The sequence below is a fragment of the Fringilla coelebs genome (assembly GCF_963513975.1).
Source record: "Fringilla coelebs genome assembly, chromosome: 2".
Lineage (NCBI taxonomy): Eukaryota > Metazoa > Chordata > Aves > Passeriformes > Fringillidae > Fringilla > Fringilla coelebs.
The window spans coordinates 116,053,270-116,075,791 of NC_140029.1; the positions used below are offsets into that span (position 1 = coordinate 116,053,270).

The following is a 22,522-nucleotide window of genomic DNA, read 5'->3' on the forward strand; positions in this document are numbered from 1 at the left end:
GAGATCTCCAAGTCCACCTGCTCCCCCAGCACTGCCAAGGCCACCACCATCTCACGTCCCCCAGTGCCACATCCACCTGGCTTTAAATCCCTCTGGGAATGGGGGCTCCACCACCTCCTGGGCACCACTGCACACCGCCTACCCCCAGAGCCCCGGCCGTGCCACCCCGACCCCCTCACCAATCCCTGCTCAGTTAAACCTCTCTGCTGCCCCCAGCAGCCAGCACAGCCCTGCCACCAGCCTGAATTCCCCCTTCCAGTGACAGCTGATGTCCCACAAGGTCACTGCAGAGCTGGCTGCTCACAGCCTGCCTGTGATAAGCAACTCCCTCTGCAGCAGCGCTCGAATTCCCAGCGGATGCCCTCCAGCTACAGCCTCACGGAGCCTTTCCCAGGAGGAGCTTTGAATGCTAATCCCCAGCTCAGAGCTGTTCACCACAAGTCTCCAGCGCTCCCCTTATCACAGAACACAGAGGCAAAGAGATCACACAGCTGGTACTTCCAACTTATTTCTTTAGGGGGTTGAAGCTGCTTTTTAAAGAGGTTTGGAGAAAATAAACATGGAAATGGGAACAGAAGACAGGCAATTCATCTCCAGTGTTTGGTCCACTTGGCTGATATAAAGCTTAAAGTGTGTTTAAATTGGAGATGCTTGACATGAGCCCTGCCAGCCTCATCTCAGAGCATGAATGGGTCAGGATCCTTGAACCCTCCATGTTTTGCAGAAGTGCCCCTGTTAATCCTAATGCAGCTGCCTGGGAGAGAGGATCCCATCTATCCCTGCTATCTGCAGGCTGCAGGAAGCCCAATTCCCAGTGCCCTAAATGCACTCCCATTTAGGGACTGCTGATCAAACTCCCTGCCCCAGCCCCTGCCTGTGCACTCTACCCGCCCTCATTATTAAAGATTGTTGCTCATTAACCTTTTGGGGACCTGCATAGTGAAATATTTCTGATCACTCAAGTCCCTGTCACACAAAGCCCGTGCCTCAGCAGATGAAATCCCCAGCTTCCCAAACCCTTCTCTTCCCCATGAATCAGATGCTCTGACAGAATTTCAGTGCCAGGCTTGTCCCACTCCCACAGTTCCTGGGACCTCCTTCCTCCAAGGCGCAATTTCTCCTCTATTTACCAGGTCCATGATCCCTGCTGCAAATAAAACCAGCAACCCTGAAAAAACAGCTCTTCCAAGCACACCCACCTGGCCAGGTCGCTGATTCCAGTGTAGCCATACTGCTTTCCAAGCCTTTTCCACCCCTCATGCCACCTGCTTTCCCAGACTGATCCAATCAGTTCAGCCTTCTCCCTCCCACCACAGAGATGCTGCCTGGGGTCCCAGGCTGCCCTGGGAGGTTATGGGATCTCCATCCTCGGAGATTTCCCAAGTATCCCTGAATGTGACCTGGAGAAACTGGCTCAGTTTGGGAGTCAGCCTTGCTTTGAGCAGGAGGATCAGAGAAGGAGCTTCAGAGGTCCTTTCCAGGACCAGCTTGGTTTTGGATTCTGTCAGTCAGGTCTGCAAGAACCACAGGGGTTTTTGTTCAGACTTCTTTGCAGCTGTTTCCTCCCATCTTCCACACATTCAAACACCAAGCAAAGAATCCTTCTGGATCACCATTCCTTCCCCTGCTGCCTCCACCCTCAGCACCCCTGCTCCCAGCCTTCCAACCCACCAATCCTCCTTCCTCAGCTCACAGGTTACTTGCCCCTATTCCCCCTCTCTTTGGGATGTCCAGGAGCTGAGCGAGGGCTGCAGAGGATTTTCCTGGTGCAGGGTAATGCCTGGCACAGGCACAGAAAGGATACTGTCTTCTCTACTTTTGTCTTGTGTGCTTTCCATCCCAGGCAAGGCAGCTGCCACACGTCGGAAAAGCTGCAAAGAACCACACAGGGAACAGATGAAAACAACGGCTCCCCCCGGCTGAGGCAGTTCAAACAATGATTCAACACATCCCCCAGCACTATTTACACTGCTCAGCCCCAAAATCCTGACACCAAATATAACCTTTATTCCTAGAAAAGGGCAAAGCACAGCTCTTGTTAGTGGAGATCAGACAGCTGTGTGCAGCAAACCTCCTGCACCTCCTCTGCAAATAGGATGGGTGGGATCCAGCATTTCACCCCACACCTGCCACGGATGTCCACAGACCCCAACAACCTCCCCAGGGCAGGTGGGAATTAGATTTTCACACTTCCCCAGAGGATTTCAGAGGAGCATGGACACGCTGATGAAGGCAAACACACCATCCAGGAGCCTGTCACTGCATCAGGCCAGCTGATGATGGAAGAGTGTCAAAAAATGGGATGCACGGAAAGCATTTCTCCCAAGCCTCACCTACCTGCGGCTCAGGCTCCTACGGAACAGACAAAGGAACGCAGCCAAACCTAATCCTCAGTTTGGTGCCCACTCCATGGTTTTCCTATGTCCACATTCAGGGCATAAAGCACAGAACAAAGGCATCCAAAGCCTTTCACTTGAACACCACCTCCAGTTCCCAGCAAGGTCTGAGCTCCAAACTCTCCTCACGGTTTTATTCTACTTGAAGGAGGCGAGATGGAACAGGACCAATTCCTACCTCTGCCCCTGAGGTTCAGACTGGTAATTCCCACCACACGGCATCTCCTGGGCCCTCTGGGTGAGGAGCCTGTAGAATATGCAGAAGTGCCCCGAATCCAGCTGCCTGTCCCCCCTCCCAGGATGCCGTCCCTCCATCACGTGTTCCCAGTGCATCCCCGGCGCGGCGCGGCAGCCCCGGATCCTGCGGCTCTGACGTCAGGCCTGGCGTGTTCCACTGCTGCACGCTGTCCTGCCTCTCCTCAAATGACACAAAGCTAAACCACTTATTCCCAGTGACCCACTTTCCACAGAAAACCCAGCCAAGGCACTGGCAGCCTGTTTACATCAGGGATGTGGGTACCCGACCAGCCCCGCGGGTCCCTGCCCAAGGGCTTTCCCCACTCGGGCTCCCAGTGTCCCAGTGATGCTCCCACCATCCTAAAGTGACTTTGCTGGCTTTAAAGCCCCCTCCAAGCCCACCAAGAGCAAGCCCCCAGGTCTGTCTGGGATCTTTCTTGGCAGGAATCTGGCACACACTGGAATGTGAGCCAAGGATGGGTCTGAGAAGTCAGGACTCGATGTAACTCCCTAATTTCAGCCAACAGTTCCAAAGTACAAAAGCTTAGTACACCCCTCTCTGGGTTTCTGTGGACCTTTGCCATTAACCTGGACCTCCCAGCCTCCCTGAAAACCTCAGGGAAATCCTCATAGGCCAACCAGGAAGTAACAAAATTCCAGATGTCAAACTCTACCTAAACCAACAGCAGGGATTCCCAGACAGAGGAAGGGTGAGGAGTCTTTAAAAAATCCTCAGCTGATGGAACCAACTGGAATTCCTGCATTTAAACCACACTGCTGACAGAAAAGCTATTTAAAATACAGTAATCCTTTCTTTACATTAAGACCAGGAATAAAATGATGCTTTTAGCAGTATTTCTCCCCTAAATTATCGGACTAAAAATAGGAATTTGGCAACTAAGAAAAATCAACTTTATTTCTTATTAACCTTCTGCTTATCAGCCCCAGCATATGTGAATAAATCCAATTAGGGAAGCTTCCTGATGGTTGGAAAGCAGCCTTCCCACAGGGCCCTCCGAGCTTCCTGGTGCTGTCAGCCCCGAGCCAGTGTGTGTCTGTACACATATGTACATGTTTAAATGTTTGTGTGGGTATAAAAACACAAGTACTGATGAGCATCCAGGACTTTTTTTCCAAGGCAGAAGTTAAATGCAGCAGCTGAAAGACTAAAAGCCACACAAACTCTCTTTCAGCGCTCAACTCTGCAATCTGCTTCCTGATAGAAACGCTGGAAAGAAGCCTCATCTCTCACCATCAGTTTCAAGTCATTTGCCAAACTACGCCTTTCCTGCTACTCCAGCCAATAAATCCCAACAGATCAGGGCCACAAAGGACTGCAGGCATAAACCAGTTTTCAGCCACACTCCAGCAGCAGTATGGACAGGACGGGAAGATCACTGTCCAGATGGAAAGGCTGGTAAAGAAACCTGTTCCCCAACGCAAGGCAAACAAAAACCTCTCCCTAATTCTCATTCTCTGCAACTCTGAGGGTAATTCTTGCCCATCAGATGGGTAAGAATCAGAAGACAGGAGAAAGAGCCCAGCTCTGTGAGAACAGGGTCACAGAGGGGCTGTGCTCAGAGAGCTGCTGCCGTGAGAAAGTTCTTCTGCCAAGGACCACATTCATCCCTGGCTCTTCCAGGGCCAGCGTGGAGTGTGCCAGGTACTGCTGCAGGGAGCAATTCAAGGGCCCTCCCTCCCCTCTCTTTCTACAAGACAGCAAAATGAACCCTGACATATTCTGGGCATGAAATCCAGAGACTAACAATAAGATTCCCTGAAATACGGAGTGCTGAGACAGAGCAGGAATCATAAAGTCTTTTAAAGCTTATTCAGGGCTGACAGAATGAATCAGAGACTACAGCTCTCTGCATTAAAAGGAGCAAGTTATCTACTTCTCTTCTCCAGCTTAAGGCTCCCCTGGCAATCAGTCTTTGCAGGATCCAAAAGCCAGTCTTTTCCCCTCTGCTGCATTGGTTTAACCCCACAATAACACTACCAACGCTTTAATTCCCTAATATCCACTCATTTTCCCCTCAATACTCCCTGCCCAAAGCCAGAGGAGGAACAGTAAGTGTGAAGGACCTTGGGGACTGCAAACAGCTCTGCAGTCACAGATCCAACAGCAGCCAGCAGTGAGGTGCCATCCTCAGAGCTCTCCCCTTTCCTGACACAGGGAATGGCAGGAAAAGCCTGGCAGCAGCACCATCTCCTCTGCCTCTCTGCTGGCAGAAGATCCTGGCACTGGACTGACTAGCTGTTGGAAGTACATCTACTGGGGTCCCAGCACAAAGGCAGGCCCTCTGGATCTGCAGCACAGCTGCAGGGAGCTGGAGGCAGTGCCCTTCCCTCTTATCTCTTCCAGCAGAAAAGGATGAACCAGAAGCTAAAATCAGCACCAAAGGACAAAAGTCCCCTGGATTCCCACTGAGGAGGAGCAGCTGGAAGAGTCACAGCCATTCCCATCCCGAGCAGGACAAGAAATTCAGCTGTTTCTGGATGAAAATTCTGTGTGAAGATTAACTGAGACAGTGATTGCTCTTCTGCAGGACCAGAATATATTGTGGAGAGAAGTTATCGGTTAGGGGAAGGTCAAATTTGCATTCAGCTTATTAAGGATTTTACATGGGTTATGGGAAGGGGATCCATTCTGCTGTTGTACTTTTCCATTTCACTGGGAATTTATTGCTTAGTTATAAAATAAATTCACACCATTTAGCAGAGAAGCTGCAAGGAAACAGGGAGCTATCTAAGTGGTGGTATTTAAGGTCTTATCCTTTGATAATTGCTTAAACAACTTCTTATTAAACTAACAAAAAATGAGAGTTACAAATATTCTAGAACAGAGAATAGCTTTGAAATCCTTGAGAATCCCAGTCCACACCTGCAACACACCAATCAACACTTGTAAGAAAAATCCATTTTTAATTCTTTTTGAATATCTGCTCATGTCTGTGCACACCATCAAATCCTCAGGGTTCCAGCTGCCCCTGAAAGCCACAACTCCCTCACAGGCTTAGCTACAGAACCTGTTGGAAATGTGTCAGGGCACAGAAACTCCCTCAAGGAAAGAGGGAGTGTAGAGCTCCTTCATCATCATCATCACTCCTCTCAGTGAGGCAACTGCTCTCAGTGCACACCCCCAAGTCTAAGCACTCATTAAGGATTGCAGCACAGAATCCAAACCTTAATTGCCAGGCAGCCTCTGTTGTGGCAGGATAATTGGGGGACCCTGGAAGCCAACACATCCACGGTGGGTGATGCAGTGAAACAGCTCTGAGTTAACACTGCTATAATTATCCCATTATATAGGGAATCATTTTGCTACTTAGAGGCAAAGTCAAGGGACATTTTAATAACAGACTCTTTAGCCCTGTCTAGAACATGAAATAGTTCATAATCTTATTTTATTACTCCTGGTACCCTTCTGCACAGAAACCATTTGTGTAACTACATATATAAGATATATGTGGAATGTCACCCATACACACAGAATCCCTGACGGTTTGGGTGGGAAGGGACCTTAAAGATCACCCAGTCCCAATCCCCTTCCATGGGCAGGGACACCTTCCACTGTCCCAGGTGCTCCAAGCCCTGTCCAGCCTGGCCTGGGACACTGTCAGGGATCCAGGGGCAGCCACAGCTGCTCTGGGCACCCTGTGCCAGGGCCTGCCCACCCTCACAGGGAACAATTCCTTCCTAATAGCAAATCTCAACCTATTCTGTCAATTTGAAGCCATTCCCTGTGTCCTGTCCCTCCATGCCTTGTCCCCAGTCCCTCTCCAGCTCTCCTGGAGCCCCTTCAGGCCCTGCAAGGGCTCTGAGCTCTCCCTGGAGCCTTCTCCTCTCCAGGTGAGCACCCCCAGCTCTCCCAGCCTGGCTCCAGCCCTGGTGTCTCCTCTGGGCTCTCTCCAGCAGCTCCAGGTCCTTCTGTTCCTGGGGGACAGGGAGCTGAGCACAGCTTTCCACACCGGTGTGTTTGCTCTGCAGAGACACCGATGAATTTATGTCTTCTCCAGGTCTGAATTTAAAGAGCCACAGCTCATCTCAGGACATAAACCCTTATTTTTTTCTGCAGCCCCATCAGTTCAAAAGACCTTTCACTGCTTTCCCCAATTCAAAAGCAACTCATCATCTTTTAGAAATAAATAGCTCTGGTTGTCCAGGAACATTTGCTGGCACTTCCAGTGCCTTCCAACAGAGTGGGAACAGCAGTTGCTCTGTCTCCCTGTGCACTGGGAGCATTTTAAGCCATCATGCTCCTCCTTCCCTGGTTTGTTTCATTCACTGAACAGAATCACAAACATTCCTCAGACCTGTGCTTCCCCAGCTTTGTGTCTCACTCTCAGTCCAAACAGCAAAGCTGGATTATCAAAAGCCCAGGAAGGTGTGATTCTGAACTCACAAAGCTTCTTCCATAACTCCCCTGTTATTTAAGGGAAAGGAAGTCCCAAATCATGTGATGCAAGGCCAGAGATCCTTCTGAACCTCAGCCAGTATTTCAGCTCTGAGGTGTTGCTTGCTGTGTGTGGATGACAATTCCCACTGGCCCCCTTTGCCAAGGCTTCCCAAGATCCAGGGAAGTGCTGCTCCCACAAGAAGGGTGTGTTACCTGCAGCCACTCACCTGTTTTACATTGTATCCTGCTTTTGCACTAGTTTCAATGAACATTACATTCAACTCTTTGGCTTTCCTTTCTCCTTCCTCAATGGACACTTGTCTGGGGAAAAAAACACAGAGTTAGGGGAAACAAAACTTCACAAAACCCAAACCTGGACAAATACCTTAATAATTAAGATTTATTACACTTTAAGAAAAGCCTTTAAGTGCTTTATCTGAAAGTACTTAAAGTTGTTTTGTTTTTTTTTTTCTGCATGGAATCTACAGCTGCTGACAGGTATCACCACTTCACTTCCATGGCACACCCAAGCAGAACTCGGCATTCCAGCAAAAAAGCCAAGTGTTCACCCCCAAAATTCCTGTCCAGGAAGCTGTGCTTTTATGTCTGAACAATTAGCAATCACAGTCCCAAAATAATCATGAAAACCAAACTATTTTCACAAAGGTCCAAGTGTAACCACCTCATATGGGAGGGATTTTGTCCCATTTTTCCTTGGATATGTGTTCCACCCATTAAACAGAACATTATTAAGAACAAATATTGTAACCAGTTTATTCATTCACTAGTGGGGGCTGTAGTCAATAATCCCTTCTCTCCTGACATCTGTACAAGCTGGTGATGGTTTTTCAACTCGTTCACAGCCCTGTGATGGAAATTTTGCTTAGCCAAAAGAAAGAGGGCTTAAAATTGAGATTTCTCTAGTCACAGCCATCTCCAGAAAAAACAAAACCAAGTACATTACAATATACTCCTTAAAATAAGAGCAAACAGCAGCAGAGTAAGAAAAGCAGGATTTGAAAGCTGGATGATTGCCCCATACCTCTTATCTGCTAGATCTGTTTTATTTCCCACCAGCATGATGATGACATCGCTGCCCCGTTCCGTTCTGACATCATCGATCCACTTTGTGGTTTGCTGGAAGGAGTTTACATCTATCAGAGAACAGTGGAGAGGGTTATCACTGCAGGTGTCCCTCACAGCTCACCAGGAAACACAGCTGCACTTGGAAAGAAAAGCTTCATTTTCTGTGGAGTCGGCGGAGGAGGGTGATGAAGAATCAGCGAGTGGAACCCTGAATCTCCCCCACTAAAGGACACGGAAGCTCTGGCATTCATTTCAGATGGGCAAGTGCCTCTTTACAGGTGGGTTCAAAGCCCCAGAGGGAACTGAGTCCATCTTTAATTTGGTTTTGACAGCACCTAAAATGAAAAGGCTTATCACTGTGTTCCTCATTTTTTAGTTCAACATGAAGTATTTTCTGTTGGGAGGGGGGATTAATTTTTGCACTCTATGCTGCTCATGGCTTGTGCACCTACAGAGGTTCCTACAGTTCTCAAAAATCCTCCATCCCAGCCTTGCATTTTGTACACTCGAATCAATCACTTTTTATTTTCCCTAGTGAATCCCAGGGTTATACAACACAGCAGCAACTCCTGTGGCACTGAACACTTGCCTTCAAAACAATTCCTAAATCTTTGCATAAAACCAGAAGCAGAAATTTAACCTCTTCACAGGCACTTCATGCTACACCCTTAAAAGCTGCAAGGTAAGAATTCCAGATTCTATGGTGCTTGAGAAGTTGCATCCCACAGGGAAAAAGGAGCTGGAGGGAAGCTGCCACAGAGCTCAGCATTTGCCAGTTAGTATCACAAAGAGCATCTGAGCAGCCAAAGTAGTTTCGGTACTTAAAAAGGGAGGGGTTGGGGGGGCTCTGCAGCAGTTCTTGAAAAGTATTGATTTTTTTAAAATGGTTTCCACTGCAAAGTAATATATTGCATGCTAGACAGCCAAGACTTGATCACTTGCCAGCGTCTTAATTCCCTTTACTGCTTGGCAATATTGAATTTGCTGGGTCAGGAAAAAATTCAGAGTTCACAGCTAACCTGTAAATTTAGCTCAAAGGAAAGTGCCATTTTTAACAATTAGAGCTCTTCTAGGTAAAGCCCCTATTCCTGGCTGTAATCTTCTAGTATTTATAAATCAAAGGACAAGAACTTATGCATTTGTGCAGAATTAGGCCATTGTTCTCAGTCAATTCTAGTTTAGAACTGAAACTGTCTGAAGGTTTAGCTCCCCTAAAATAGAATTTCTGCTCTTTGTCAGTGCAGGAACTGGTAAGTTAAGGGGTGTCTGGACTGAGGGGAGGGACAGAAGGAGCGGGGCTGAAGAAGCACTAATATTTTAGTTGACAAAAATGTACATACCTTAGTAAGGAATGAAAGAGCAATTGTTAAAGGGTAAGAGCTTAGTAGTAAGTTTTGCCTCTTGCAGCATGTGAGAGTGGCTGATTCCAAGGAAAATGTGATGTTAATGCATTCTCCCCGCCAGCCCGTGCCCAGAGTTCGTTTGGGGGGGGAGGGTGAATGAGGTGGAGCAAGCTACAAAAGTCTCCAGTTTGAGAATTCAGATACCCATGGACACGAAGACCAAAAGTCACAGGTGATGTTATGACCAAAAGGCAGATGGAAGAGTGCAACGAGAGCAGGCAGGACTGGAGGACTGAAGAAAACGGGGTGGGGAAGGGTTAAAATGGCCTCTGTGAGACAGTTTATACATTACAACAGCAGCAACCACGGGGCTTGTGTCAAACAAGCAAAGAAAGCACGTTTTTGTCATGCCAGGATGAAGCCCAAGCAGATGACGTGAGAGGACATGCAAAGCTAAGCTAGAGGATGAAAAGGGCAGAGTATTAGAAATGCAGAATTCCCCCCACTCACTTGTGATATCATAAACAACAACTGCAACAGTGGAGTCACGAATGTAGCTAGGAATCAAGCTCCTGAACCGCTCTTGACCTGCTGTGTCCCATAATTGCAACCGTACCTAACAAAATCAGTCAAACAAGCAAGAAAAATAAGACAAAAGGTCAAAGCCAGTGCAAAATACCTACTTGTGATATCGTAAACTACTACAGCAGCAGCAGAGTCACGGATGTAACTGGGAATGAGGCTACGGAAACGTTCCTGACCCGCAGTATCCCACAGCTGCAACCTGATCTGTGGGTGGGAGAAAATTAAAAAAGCCAAACTGCCACTAAAAATAAAAGAGTCAAGAAATGTTTCACTTTTTTTTTTTTTTTTTTCAAAAAATAGCTAAATAAAAAGGAGAAACTCATGCAGGAGGTGCCTGGGGACTGGGAGCAGCAGGACACTGTCTCCTGAGGGGTAACGGCAGCCAAACCAGGCAGGGGGGGTGCAGCTTCCCAAAAAATGCTTCCCTTCCAAAAGGGGAGGAGTGGAATGGCTCAGCTTCCAAACTGAGAGCGCCAACTAGAAAGCTACCGCTGAAGTGGTGGAATCACCATCCCTGGAAGTGCTCAGAAGTGTGTGGATGTGGCACTTGGGGACGTGGGTTAGTGGCGCCCTTGGCAGTGCTGGGGGATGCTTGGACTTGATCTTGGAGGGCTTTTCCAGCCTCAGTGGTTCTGTGGAATGTTCACCTGCAGTACTCCCTACAGGAGAAATTCATGCTCTGCTCTCCTTCCTCAGGACTCACACAGGCAACCTCCAGAAGCATGAAGGATGGTTGCTGGTGGAAAAGCTACTCATGCCAGTTTTTTGAGGATAAAATGCTTGTTGTAACTCTAAACTGCAAAGTAAGACACACAGAGAGGCTGAATGGCTCTTACCAGCAAGGCTCTGGAAGAAAGGCAAGGCACACTAAAAGCAACGTGTATGGCAAGGTGTGCAAGAGCCAGCTGGGCCATGGAAAGCACATCTCATCCCTGAAGCCCTTTCCATGCAATGCCATTTACTGGGGGTTTATCCAATCCCATTTATTGGGAGTTCATCCGGTACCACAAGCTTCTGCAGCACTGCAGTTTTGTTTCTGCAAATAGCTCAACTGAGGCTGAATTTCTTAATTAAGAATCTGAGCTCATTTTAAACCACAGCTCTGCTTGCACAGAGGAGTGATTTCACTTGATGAGCTAAAACTGCACCAAGCAAGGAAAGGAGTCTCATTTGTGAACTACCAGAGGCCACCTTGTTTTTAAACAAGGAGTATTAAGAAGATGGAGCCAGCTATTAACAAGCCACATCTGGCAATCTGTATTTTACCTTTCTGTCTTGTGGCATCAAAAGCTGAAGGGGTTAAGCACGGTTCCCCTTTCTCCAGACTCCCACCATCATTCACCCCTCAGATTATCTGTACCATCCCTTTCTTCACACAGGATGACACCAAATTTCCCATTCCCACTGCTGTGTCTCCACAGCACTCGTCAGCCTGGAAGCAGCTGGGAGATGAAGGCTCAGCCTGTGCTTCCCAGTGATCTCAGAAGTGTGGGCTGCACAAAACCAGATGCTGGTCCTCATTCCCACTGTTCACAGAGAAAAGCAACAAAATCTTACTCACTGTTCGATCCTCCAAGTACATGGTTTTCGATAAGAAGTCAATGCCAATTGTTGCCTGTAAAGAGATGAGAAAACCAAGAGCTCTTAAAAAATGTCAGAACACCTGCAGTGATTTTCAGGGGAGCAGCAGAAGCTGCAGGAAAAACGGGTTTGGTTTCTTGTTTTTAAGATACAGGTTGATTCAATAAGCAATTTGTTTAATATATCCACGACCAGAACAATTCCTAAAAGCACAAAAGGTTTTAAGCTTGACTTCAGTTCATGCATATTGACAGTTTAATCTGCATTTATTTGGGTAGCAGCAGGGATTTTTATGCATGTGACAAACTGGTGTCCCCCAGCTCAACCAGGATCTGTGGGCACACTGTCTTCTACCCAAGTGCCAATATTTCCATGGATCTTCACTCTTCCAGGCAGATCAAGGCAGACACCCTCACTGGAGCTTGGCTCATCCTAAAGCAGCAGAGCTGCACCCAAGCTTCCCAACACCAGTGGGAGCTTCCTGGAGAACATCCTAATGGCAGTGGGAAGCCCTTCCCTGTGTCCTGTCCCTCCATCCCTCGTCCCCAGTCCCTCTCCAGCCCTCCTGGAGCCCCTTCAGGCACTGGAAGGGGCCCCGAGGTCTCCCTGGAGCCTTCTCTTCTCCCAGCCTGTCCTACCACAACAGGGAAGCAGCATTATCAAGGAGCTGATTCCAGCATGCTCAATATACCAGACCTTTACTAAAACAGATCTTGCATGGTATGTGACATGTGGGGCCACAGCACAAAGGAAATCATTCCCAGCATGTCCATGGAGGAGGGGAATGACTCCTGGTAAAATAAACACCTCCAATCACATGGTTTTATTCCAGGTGTTTGGGTTTCTGACACAGCACAGCAAGCTCTTACTGGCAAGACAGAGGGACACAGCTGAATTCCTCTCATCCAGCAGTGAGCAGAAGGAATCCAATGCACAGCACGGATTTTTCTAAATGGCAGCTTTCTATTTTTAACAGCTGAACATAAAAACCCCATGTTCAAATGATAGGTTTCAGAAAAATAGGCATTCAAAATCTGCCAGAAACGTCCAGAACAAGCAGATCATCCCTGAAGTCACCTCCTGCTCCAGTTACCCATGATCAGGTGCATTAGTACTGAGGTCTCAGGGGTCTCTAGACAATCCTGGGCATCCAAAAATGTCTGCTTTGGGTTGACACCACCAGACAGTGTGATTTTGGCCAAATTCCTGGAGCTTTTGTGACTGATTCCTTCTTCCAGCTACAGCACACACTAGGAGGTATGGCCCCACCTCAGGCACAACTCCAGGAAAACCAAGGGGTTTGGATGAATGGCTCTGACCCAAGTCCATTAACACCCAAACTGGGCAGGCAGCACTGATGCCTAAATCCAAGTGACCTTGGAAGCCCTGAGGATTTCTCACTGTTGTAAGTGCCACTCACTGATTTTGCAATCATTTCATGTATTACATCAGACCACCTTCCCATGGTGACACCCTAAAGCACACAGGGTGAAACCTCCACAAGGAAGAACTGGGACACAAACTCAATAAGGAGCAGTCCTGAAAGAAAAATATGGGGAGGGGGGAACAAAATCCCATCTTAAATAAAAGAGCTGCCTTCAATGTCCATGTAATTACAGTGGGAAGAATGTGGGAGGAAGCAGTGATGTGTGCTCCAGCCCTCCCACACTATGGAAACGTGGCTCAGGGAGAACTTCCCATCTCATTTTTCCTAGCAGCAGCAAGGAGGAATTACTGAAGGAGGCAGGAGGGAAATCTCCCAGTTCAATGAGATCCTTGGCTAGACACTGAGGAACAGGAGAATCACGTTTTCCTTTTTTTTTTGTTGCCTCCTCCTCCTGACCCCCTAAAAAAACCTTCCCAGGCACCAGGGAACAGATTTTTCTCAGTTTCATGTATCCAGAACATCACCAACTGTAACCAAGTCATGAAACATGTTCTGCTTGGAGGAGACACACTTCAGGAAACTGAAGTACTTTTATATCTCACCACATTTTCAGCTCATGCTAAATTCTGGGAGTGGGCAACACTGACTGTTCTCCTGGACTGCACTGTGCTACTTTGTAAAATTGTTTTCTAAGCATCTTAAATTTTTTTTAATGTATTTTGTATTATTTTCTAGCTTGTTTCAACTTGTTATTTAAAAGACCCGGGTACCTGTTATATTATCCACACACAGGGATTAGATTTGTGATGGTCTGATAGAAAATGGTAGGAAAAAAAAAAAACCCTGGCAGATTTAACAACTGCTTTCCCTGGCTGTGCCTTGGGTATTGCTTTAGACTATTCCACAGCTCAACCTGCTGCAAGCAGCAGGCAAACTTCTGCAGCAGAATCCAACCCAGAAGTGCCACCCTGGCTGGTGATTAAAATTAAGAGTTTACAATTGGCAATTCCATGGTCAGCGCCCCAACTTGTCTGGAATGACTTTTCCTGCAATGGAAGAAACGGCAGCAGAGGAGTCTTACACAAGACAAGAACATGGATTCATTACCTGGTAGGTGTTGTCAAAGCTGTCATACATGAACCTGGTGATCAAGGAAGTCTTCCCCACTAAAAGAAGAGAAAAAACCATGGATTCAAGGACCAATTTCAGAACAAGGTTTAAGCAAGTGATTGAAAAATGGTTCACTGTGTCCAACAGATCCATCTTGTGCACTTAAACTTCCTGCAAGGACAAGAGCAGTTACCTGACTTTACAATTGTAACGTCACTTTCCCCCCCGCTGTATCATTCCCAATCATCACATTTACTCTTAAATATCTGTGATTTGAGATAAAAATTAATTTCATTGCTCTGATTTCTACCAAGTCATTCAGTAATTTTAATTGCACTGAATGAACTTAACAGCCCCCATAATTAATTATTAGCAACAAAGAGCTCTTCTCGCTCATAAAACACGGGATTTACTCACTTTCAGACCTCATCATCCTCACAACACCTATCTTCTACTCCTCTAAGACAAACACCACAGCAGAGCTGGACCAAAACCTAACTCTTATTTTAAAGGCTTTTTCCTTCTCCTACATCTTCACCTGGAGGGATCAGCAAGATCCACAGGAACTGGAACATCTCCAGCTGCCTCATTTTGATGTGTATAAATCCTCTTAATTGTAGGCCAGTTACTTAGGAAGCAACTGAAGTTTCTCAGGGCTGCATCACCTCCCAGTGTTTTTTCCAACCTCCTTGCAGCTGGAATTGGCCATCTCCCAGAGGCAGAGTAGAGGAACTGTGTGACTTGTGTTGGACACCAAACACTGCATGTGCAGATAAAAGGTAAGAAAGAGTGCTCAAGGAAGAACTTGTGTTCTCTAAGCAATATTCCAAGGATTTCAGTTCTTTGCCAGGGTGGACATCCAGTGAACACAGGGATTTAAGGCAAGATTAAGGTCCCTTCCAACCAAAACCATTCTGTGATTTCTGGGGTGAGTTTTGGGGGGTTTTGTTTGTTTGTTTTAGATCTTAACATACGTGCCACCAAAATCTCCAGTATCCCAACTAAGCAGCATTTTCATCTTCAGTTAACTCTGAAAAAGGGCTAAACAAACAGGAACCCAGCAGACAGCCTCAGAGAGATGAGATCTTCCCAAGCCAAAATTTGAATTCCCACGTGAATTTCTAACATATTCTGCTTTGGAGGCAGAATCCCTTCACTGAGTAGTTTTTCAGAAGCAGCACATCACAGACGGGAATGATTCCTGAATGCCTTACTCAGGTTTGTCCCATGGATGTGCTGAACAGGGGAGGAGGGATTCATTCCAGGCCCAGTGACAATCCTCAGGAGACACAGAGAAGCAAACCCAATCCCCTCTTGCTGCAGCACAGGCTGAATCCCAGGAATTGATCTGCAGCATCACAAACAAGCTGGCCTTCCTCACGTGGCCACTGATGCAAACAGACACATTTAACTCCTCACGGGTCCAGTCTCACCCAGGAAATTATTTGCTTTGGTAACTCACAACCCCTGAAGGACAATGAAGTGTTCCAGAAAATTCTTCCCTTATGAGCAGTATGTCTTGGATGGGATCTGTCCACAAATCATAAAATAGAAAAATTTTCTGTTTATTCTTGGAGCCTCCCTACCCTATCTTCACTCATTTCAGTAAAAGAGGGGGAAAATAAGGTACTGCTTGGCTTGTTTATATTTAAATATCTGCTTCAACCAACATTTGGAGAGAGCATCCTAATGGACTTAGTTCCAAGACATTTCTTCTCTGAACAGACCCAGGTTTATGTTGACAGGCAGCAGATCACGATGGTATTAACACCAACTGCTCACAGTTTTAATTCCATGAATACTGAGGCATTGCCATTCCTCCTTTTAAAAAACCCCAAACTGACTCCTTTTAGAAATCCTGGCAGGAATGAAAGCCCACAGTTCCCACTGTATCTCTAATTTCTGTTCTGCCTTGCTGGCCGTATGTTCCTCGAATTCTCAGAAGGCAATAATTTGGGAGTGACTGCAAGCAGGGGAGAGGACAGACTCAGAATTCAAATTTATCTTGGAAAATGCCAAAATGACCTCAGGAGGCAAATGAAGCCCAGCATGGAGAAGCAGAAAGAGGTAAGGCATGGAGACAAGAACAACCAGCTGCTTAAAATCCAGATGGGAAACAACTGGATAAGTAATCCCGGGGTCATAGCCCAAGGAACAGATAAGACACTCAAGACTTCAGCTTTGTTTCATTAAGATGTTGGTGGTTTTTTTTTTTTAATCTAGTGAGTTAATTTAATCTCTTGGAAAAATTTCCACACACAAGTACGTCCAGGGCAGCATTAGTCAGCAATGCAAGAAATATCCTGCAGGCCAAAATATTCCTGGTATGCTGCTGGAACAAATCCAAGGAAAAGGTCAATATCACATCCTTGGAGGGACAGAGGTGGGGGAGGAAATGCTGGGAACAGGGATTGCTTTGACTGGACACACTGACAGCTACAGGAAGCGAGGGAAAATCTCAAACAATTGAGGAGCTGAGAAGGAACTTTTTGGCAAAAATGCAGGCAGCTTGCAGAGTTCATAGCAAGCAGCTGAGAGGTGAGGGGCAGAAGTGACTTACTGCTCAGGGAAAGTTGTCTCCAGCCACTTTTCCCTCTGTAGATTAAGATCTAAGAGCTAAAAGCTGAGTCCAACCACAATTCGAGGAGGAAGGGCACAGAACTGGGAAATTGAGGCAATTGAACTTCAAAATGACTTATTCAGCTGGGCAATGGATTCTCCTCCCTTCCTTGGCATGCAGAGTTGTCAATGTCATTTCACTCTAGGAATTTACATCCAAGGCATCTTTTGAAGAGGAGGGAAGCCAAGTAAATAAGTGAGGAACCAAAGAAACCATTTGTTTCAACACCAAGCCTGACATTCTGGACATTCTCTTGTCATTAAGAGGCTGAACAACGGCTTCACCAGGTGAGTTCTTGAGTCCTTCCAGCTTTCCATCCAAGAAAATCCACATCAAACATCTCCTAATCACACAGTTGTGCCTCACACACCATTGCTTAAGTGATTGCTGTAATTATAAACTCCTAGAAGGTTTTGGGTTGGAAGGGACCTTGAAGACCAGCTCATCCCAACCCCCTGCCATGGGCAGGGACACCTTCCACTATCCCAAGTTGCTCCAATCTCCATCCAACCTGGCCTTGGGCACTTCCAAGGATCCAGGGGCAGCCACAGCTGCTCTGGGCACCCTGTGCCGGGGCCTCACTACGCTCACAGGGAACAATTCCTTCCCAAAATCCCACCCAGCCCTGCCCTCTGGCAGTGGGAGCCATTCCCTGTGTCCTGTCCCTCCATGCCTTGTCCCCAGTCCCTCTCCAGCTCTCCTGGAGCCCCTTCAGGCCCTGCAGAGGCTCTGAGCTCTCCCTGAAGCCTTCTCCTCTCCAGGGGAGCACCCCCAGCTCTGCCAGCCTGGCTCCAGCCCTCAGAGCACCTTCTATCATCTAATTATCAATGTACACTTCTGAAGGGATCCAGTTCCAACAGGGATCTTTAAGCTCAGATCTGACTTGCTGAGATGGTTTCCTTCAGCTGGATCAGCACTGGAACAATCTGGACGTGGTCGCTCCCATCATGAACTGGCTGCTCACCCCGTCCCCATGAATTCTGCAAGGCTGCAGTGTTCCCATATGTTCTGGGACAAGAAGAACCTGGCTGTTCTGATATATAAAATTAGGAAACTCCTGAAAGGGAAGGTTTGATCACAGGTTCAGCACAGAAACCAGCAGCTGCCCAAACACCAACACCCTCCTGAATCAGCACCTGAACTGTGGCAGCAAAAGCCAAGTGCCCAAAGATGATCGAGGGGAAGTTGTGAAGATCCCATCGGTGGAATTGCCATGAAGCAGGAGGGGCTGAATTCCAAGCCTTCAGCTGATGGAGCGCCCCTGATCGATGCCCTTTGTCTGGGAGCCCGGAGCCACTGCCTGGCAGGGATTTCACAGCTGCAGGATGGAATCAATACGCTGATCTCGTGCTTCCAGCCACTTTGATCCCACAGCAGCCCTGGAGACATTCCAAGGTCACTCCATCTGATTCTCGCAGGCTGCCTCTTCCCTGCTCCTGGGGAGATCTCTGTGTCCAGCAGCAGCCCCAGGAGTGTCACTGATTCATGGTGGGCTCCTGGGGAAGGCTCTAACGAGGCTCTGGGGAGGAGAGCCCAGACCCCTGGGGTAACACAAATCACCTTCCTGGCAGCATCAGCACGGGATTAGAAGGTCGTTTGTTGCCAGAGTCTGCAAAGGGCTCAGGCACCAGCCAGGAGTGGTGACCTGCGAGGAAAAGTAATTGGGATTGTGCCACTTGGACTGTGTGATGCACGAGGAGGGGACTGACATGCCCCTCTCATCTTCTTAGGCACATCATACTAAGATTCACAACCCCTCCAAGGATTCTTCTGGAGAAACCACAGTTAAATCACTGACTTCATCCTAGTGGTTGTTTAGAACTTACAAAGCATCAGCAATCAGGAAAAAAACCTCAAGAATTATCTTGAAAGCAAAATGACCTTAAAAGTGATCAGCACGTCCAGACTATTCAACTGGAAAACTGCCCTTGGCCTCTCCCAGCTCTCAGAAGCAGCCTTGGCCAAGAGATCTGACCTGCTGAAAGCCAGAGGTAAGATAAGGAAAGCCTTCTCCTCACTGTGTAATCCCAAAATTTCACTTGCCCTTTACATGGCTCCTTTCAGATCTGACTGAAGGATAAACCCCAGCGACACTATAACTTTCTTTGATAGATAAGCTCACCTCAAAATCCTCACTGGAATTATTTTGCTGTGAAAAAAAAAAATCCACCCAAGGCACCAAAAGGAAAAGCATTGCTAAGAACAATATACTGAATTATGAATGCCTCAAAACCATTTTTAGATTTGTGTCTAAAAAGAAGCCCCAAAAGGAAGATGCACAGAGCTGACTTCTACTGATCTGTAAGAGCCAGTAATAATATTTTTAGGTACGTCATTCCCAGCACTGGAAACACAAATGCTGTATTAAAGTGATTAAAGCAGCTTCTTTAAAAAAATATAAAAACACCCCCCATCCTCCTCTGCTGTTCACTGTCAAACTATGGAAATTTCACCTGGCTCCCTCAAAGCAAGACAAAAACCTCATTCATTAACCAAAAGCACCAACACAGCCAGCAGACTGCATTCATCCAAGGAATTCTCAGTCAGGTGAAATTTGTCTCAGTCACAGTGAGGAACCTGGAGGATGGAATCCAGCCTAGTCCCAGAGAGCAGAGGCAAAAGCCACAGCTGAGGAGGTCTCATCTCCTTGGTCTAATTAAAGGATTTTTTACCCTGATTTTTTTCCCTATTGACTTCACTCCTGCTCTACTGTCAAACCTATTTTATTCTGCCACTTCTTTCCTGATGGGAGATGAGATCAGACCAAAGGACCACCTGAGCCAATTCCTTACAGATTTAAGTCATCAATATTTTTTTTTTAAAAATCAAGAAAATCAAAAATTAGTAGAAAGCCTGCAAAATATAAACCTTTTGAAATCTATGCATGGATCCCTCTAAGTAGTATAAACAAAATGGTTCAAACAGCCCTTTTAAGACAATGTATTCCCAGCCTAGTTAAAGATCTAGGTTATAAATTATACTGTGGTCCTATTATACAGATGTGCTTCATTATTTAAGATTCTGTTTAGGAAATTAATGTAGAATATCCAGAGAGTTACAGGGAAACAAGACCCAGAAAAACAGGGAAAGATTCAGATTTGCTTTATATTGCTTTTGGAATTCGAGAGATGCTCCATCATTTTCTACTTTAAATATATTTCATTTCATTCCTCCCAGAGAACAACTCACTTTGCTTTTAGCTGATTCTGGGTTTGATACTCATTGCAAGAGGAACAAACAATGGCCTGGAGCTGGTGGCAGAGATCAAACACGGAGATCAGGCAACGGAAATGAAAGCAGGGACAGCGAACGCGCCGGCTCGGAGGGCACAGGGAGCACCCCCTGAACACAAAGTCCCCTCAAATCCCAGCAGTTCCAGCCCTTCTCTTTTATTAGCAGCAAATTTTATTGTCTGACAAAGGACATTTGCAGCTGCATTGCTTCCCACAGAAGCACAGCCCAGTGAGGAGCCTGCACACAACGTGCTGGTGCCAAATACTGCCATTTAGGTATTTCTCTGGCAGCTCAGGACACGTTTTGAAGTGTCCACAAGGGCACTTCTAAAGTGCAAGAAAATAAACCACAGAACCATTTTGGCTGGGAAAGCCCTACGAGATGGTGGAGTCCAACCATTCCTCCAGCACTGCCAAGAACGTCACTAACCCATGGTCCCAAGTGCTGCATCCACAGGGCTTTAAATCCCTCCAGCAACGGGGATCCCGCAGCTCTCACAGGGCTATACAACAACACCCACGTGGCAAACCTCAGCCCCAAAATAAGTCAAAGCCCTCCAAGAACCTACACACAGGCTGCAGAACCTGCTCTGAGCCTCCTCCAATGAAAAACAGCCACAAGGATGCTGCTGGCAGCAGCTTGTCCATGACTGCAGGGGAAAGGAGGACAGGCAGCAGCAGAGCAACCACCTCCAAAAGGGGTTTTTGGCAGCTCGTTTGTGGAGGTTTTATGGCATCCTACCTCGAAAAGGAACTCTAGAAAGGCAGACACAATCAATAACAATGTCAAACAACTGCAGCTGGCCTTTTTAGACCAATGAATCCCTGCCAATCCTTCATTTCTTTTCAGGTCACCACCACAACAAAGCCTTTATTTTGCCTTTTAATTAAAAACACTATTGAAAACTGTTTGATATAGTCCTGGATCAATTACTTTGGCTTCAGGGATTGCTGGCAGCCTGGAGCTCTCAATTTGAGAATGGCTGGCCTGTACCCACAGAGCAGAGGAGAAAACACACAGAAATCCAGAGACTGGCAGTGGAGGATTCCCACAGTCCAATTCCATTCCCAGAGCAGCCTGTTCAGCCTTGCTGAGCTCCAGGGAAAGGTGGACTTGGCCTTTCCCTATTTTCCATTTCCATCTCTTAGCCAGCAGTTGACAATGCCATAAGAAGTAACTCCTCTCAGCCATCACCACAGTTATTCAAAGACTATTTACAGAAGAAACAATCACAATTAAAAGCTCTACTGGCCAGAGAACAAGAGAGACTTCTGGAAGCTCAAGGTAATCCTGCAGCATTTGGATGCCCTGGAAGTGTCCAAGGCCAGGCTGGACAGGGCTTGGAGCAACCTGGGAAAGTGGAAGGTGTCCCTGCCCATGGCAGGGGGTGGAACTGGATCATCTTTAAGGTCTCTATCAACCCAAACCATTCCAGGATTCTGTGATACACTGGAGAGTGTTGAGCCTCTTAAAATCAATTTATTTTTTAAAACCTAGGTTTTAACCCCTTTCTAGATGATCACTAATAGCACTGTCCCAGTGCTCCACACAAAATGGGGATGGATTTAATGAGATCCAACATGTGGTCAATGAACCAGCGGAATAACCAAATTGGCCTCTTTCCTCTGCCCCCTATACACAGCCCTGAGAGAGATCCTGGCAAAAAGTTGATAATTTGCTCATTGTAAATTCAATTTCCCTAGTCCTTACAAAGATTCTATCTGGACCGGACTTTTCAAGGCAAGATGAGAGCATTATGAGAGTTGAAGGTGGAGAGATGAGTTTTACTCATTTAATGAAGTAAAAAACAGCACAGCCAGAATTTTGCTGCTGCTGAGGAAATTTCCATTTTCCTTTTACCCTGTGACAATTAGGTGCCTTGAACTTCAGTCTGCTCTTTGTGATGGGAGAATTTCTGAGCAAAACCTTTTAAAGCCTTAATATCCCAGCAACTTCCTAAAGGAGGAAGTGTGACATCAGCCTTCAGCTCCCCAGCCAGCCCTCAGCACTGGTAAAAAAAGCTGCACTTAGCAAACTGGAACAGACCCTAAGCCAGGGATAGGAGCCTAAATGGATGGTGGGAAGTGCACATGAATATTTATGAGTGTCTGGTGCAGAGCAGCAGGAAGGGAAGCATGGAGTGGAGTGAACTGGCTTGATGTAACAGGGAATAACAAGGAATGACACCTACCCAGCAGATGAACACACAGAAAGCTGTTCTGGGAATGGCTGGGATCAGCTGCAGCTCGGTCCCACGTGCTGCAAGAACGGGGATACAAAGGAAGGAGACAGGCCCCTTGCACAGGAGCACCATTTTATACTCTAAGGCTGTGAAAAAAGCTGCCTGATCCTGCATTTCTCATGCTTTTTCTTCCCAAGACAGAGGGTATAACTTGATTTTCCTAAGAGTTATACCAAAAAGTATCTTCTCTATTCATTACAGCCCCAGGAAAACAGGGAAGTGCAGCTCCTCAAGGCTCAGGGAAATGTCCTCAAACAGCAGGAGGAGTCTGGCACCCAGGAGAGTGACACTGAGACTCAGCC

At 46.9% G+C, this 22,522-nt stretch overlaps 1 protein-coding gene across 2 annotated transcripts in view; it reads right to left on the reverse strand.

Moving 5' to 3' along the window:
- Nucleotides 1-22,522, reverse strand: part of RAB6A (RAB6A, member RAS oncogene family) — a 42,488-nt gene that overhangs the window by 3,261 nt on the left and 16,705 nt on the right. The window contains exons 2-7 of one of the 2 annotated variants that reach the window (XM_084227064.1): nucleotides 14,122-14,180; nucleotides 11,608-11,661; nucleotides 9,972-10,077; nucleotides 8,075-8,186; nucleotides 7,260-7,353; nucleotides 1,805-1,871 (exon numbers count right to left, since the gene is read on the reverse strand). In XM_084227064.1, coding sequence (XP_084083190.1) covers nucleotides 1,805-1,871; nucleotides 7,260-7,353; nucleotides 8,075-8,186; nucleotides 9,972-10,077; nucleotides 11,608-11,661; nucleotides 14,122-14,180 — 492 coding nt within the window. Of the gene's footprint in view, nucleotides 1-1,804; nucleotides 1,872-7,259; nucleotides 7,354-8,074; nucleotides 8,187-9,971; nucleotides 10,078-10,144; nucleotides 10,251-11,607; nucleotides 11,662-14,121; nucleotides 14,181-22,522 lie in introns of both variants that reach the window. The other variant, XM_084227063.1, reaches the window with a different exon arrangement.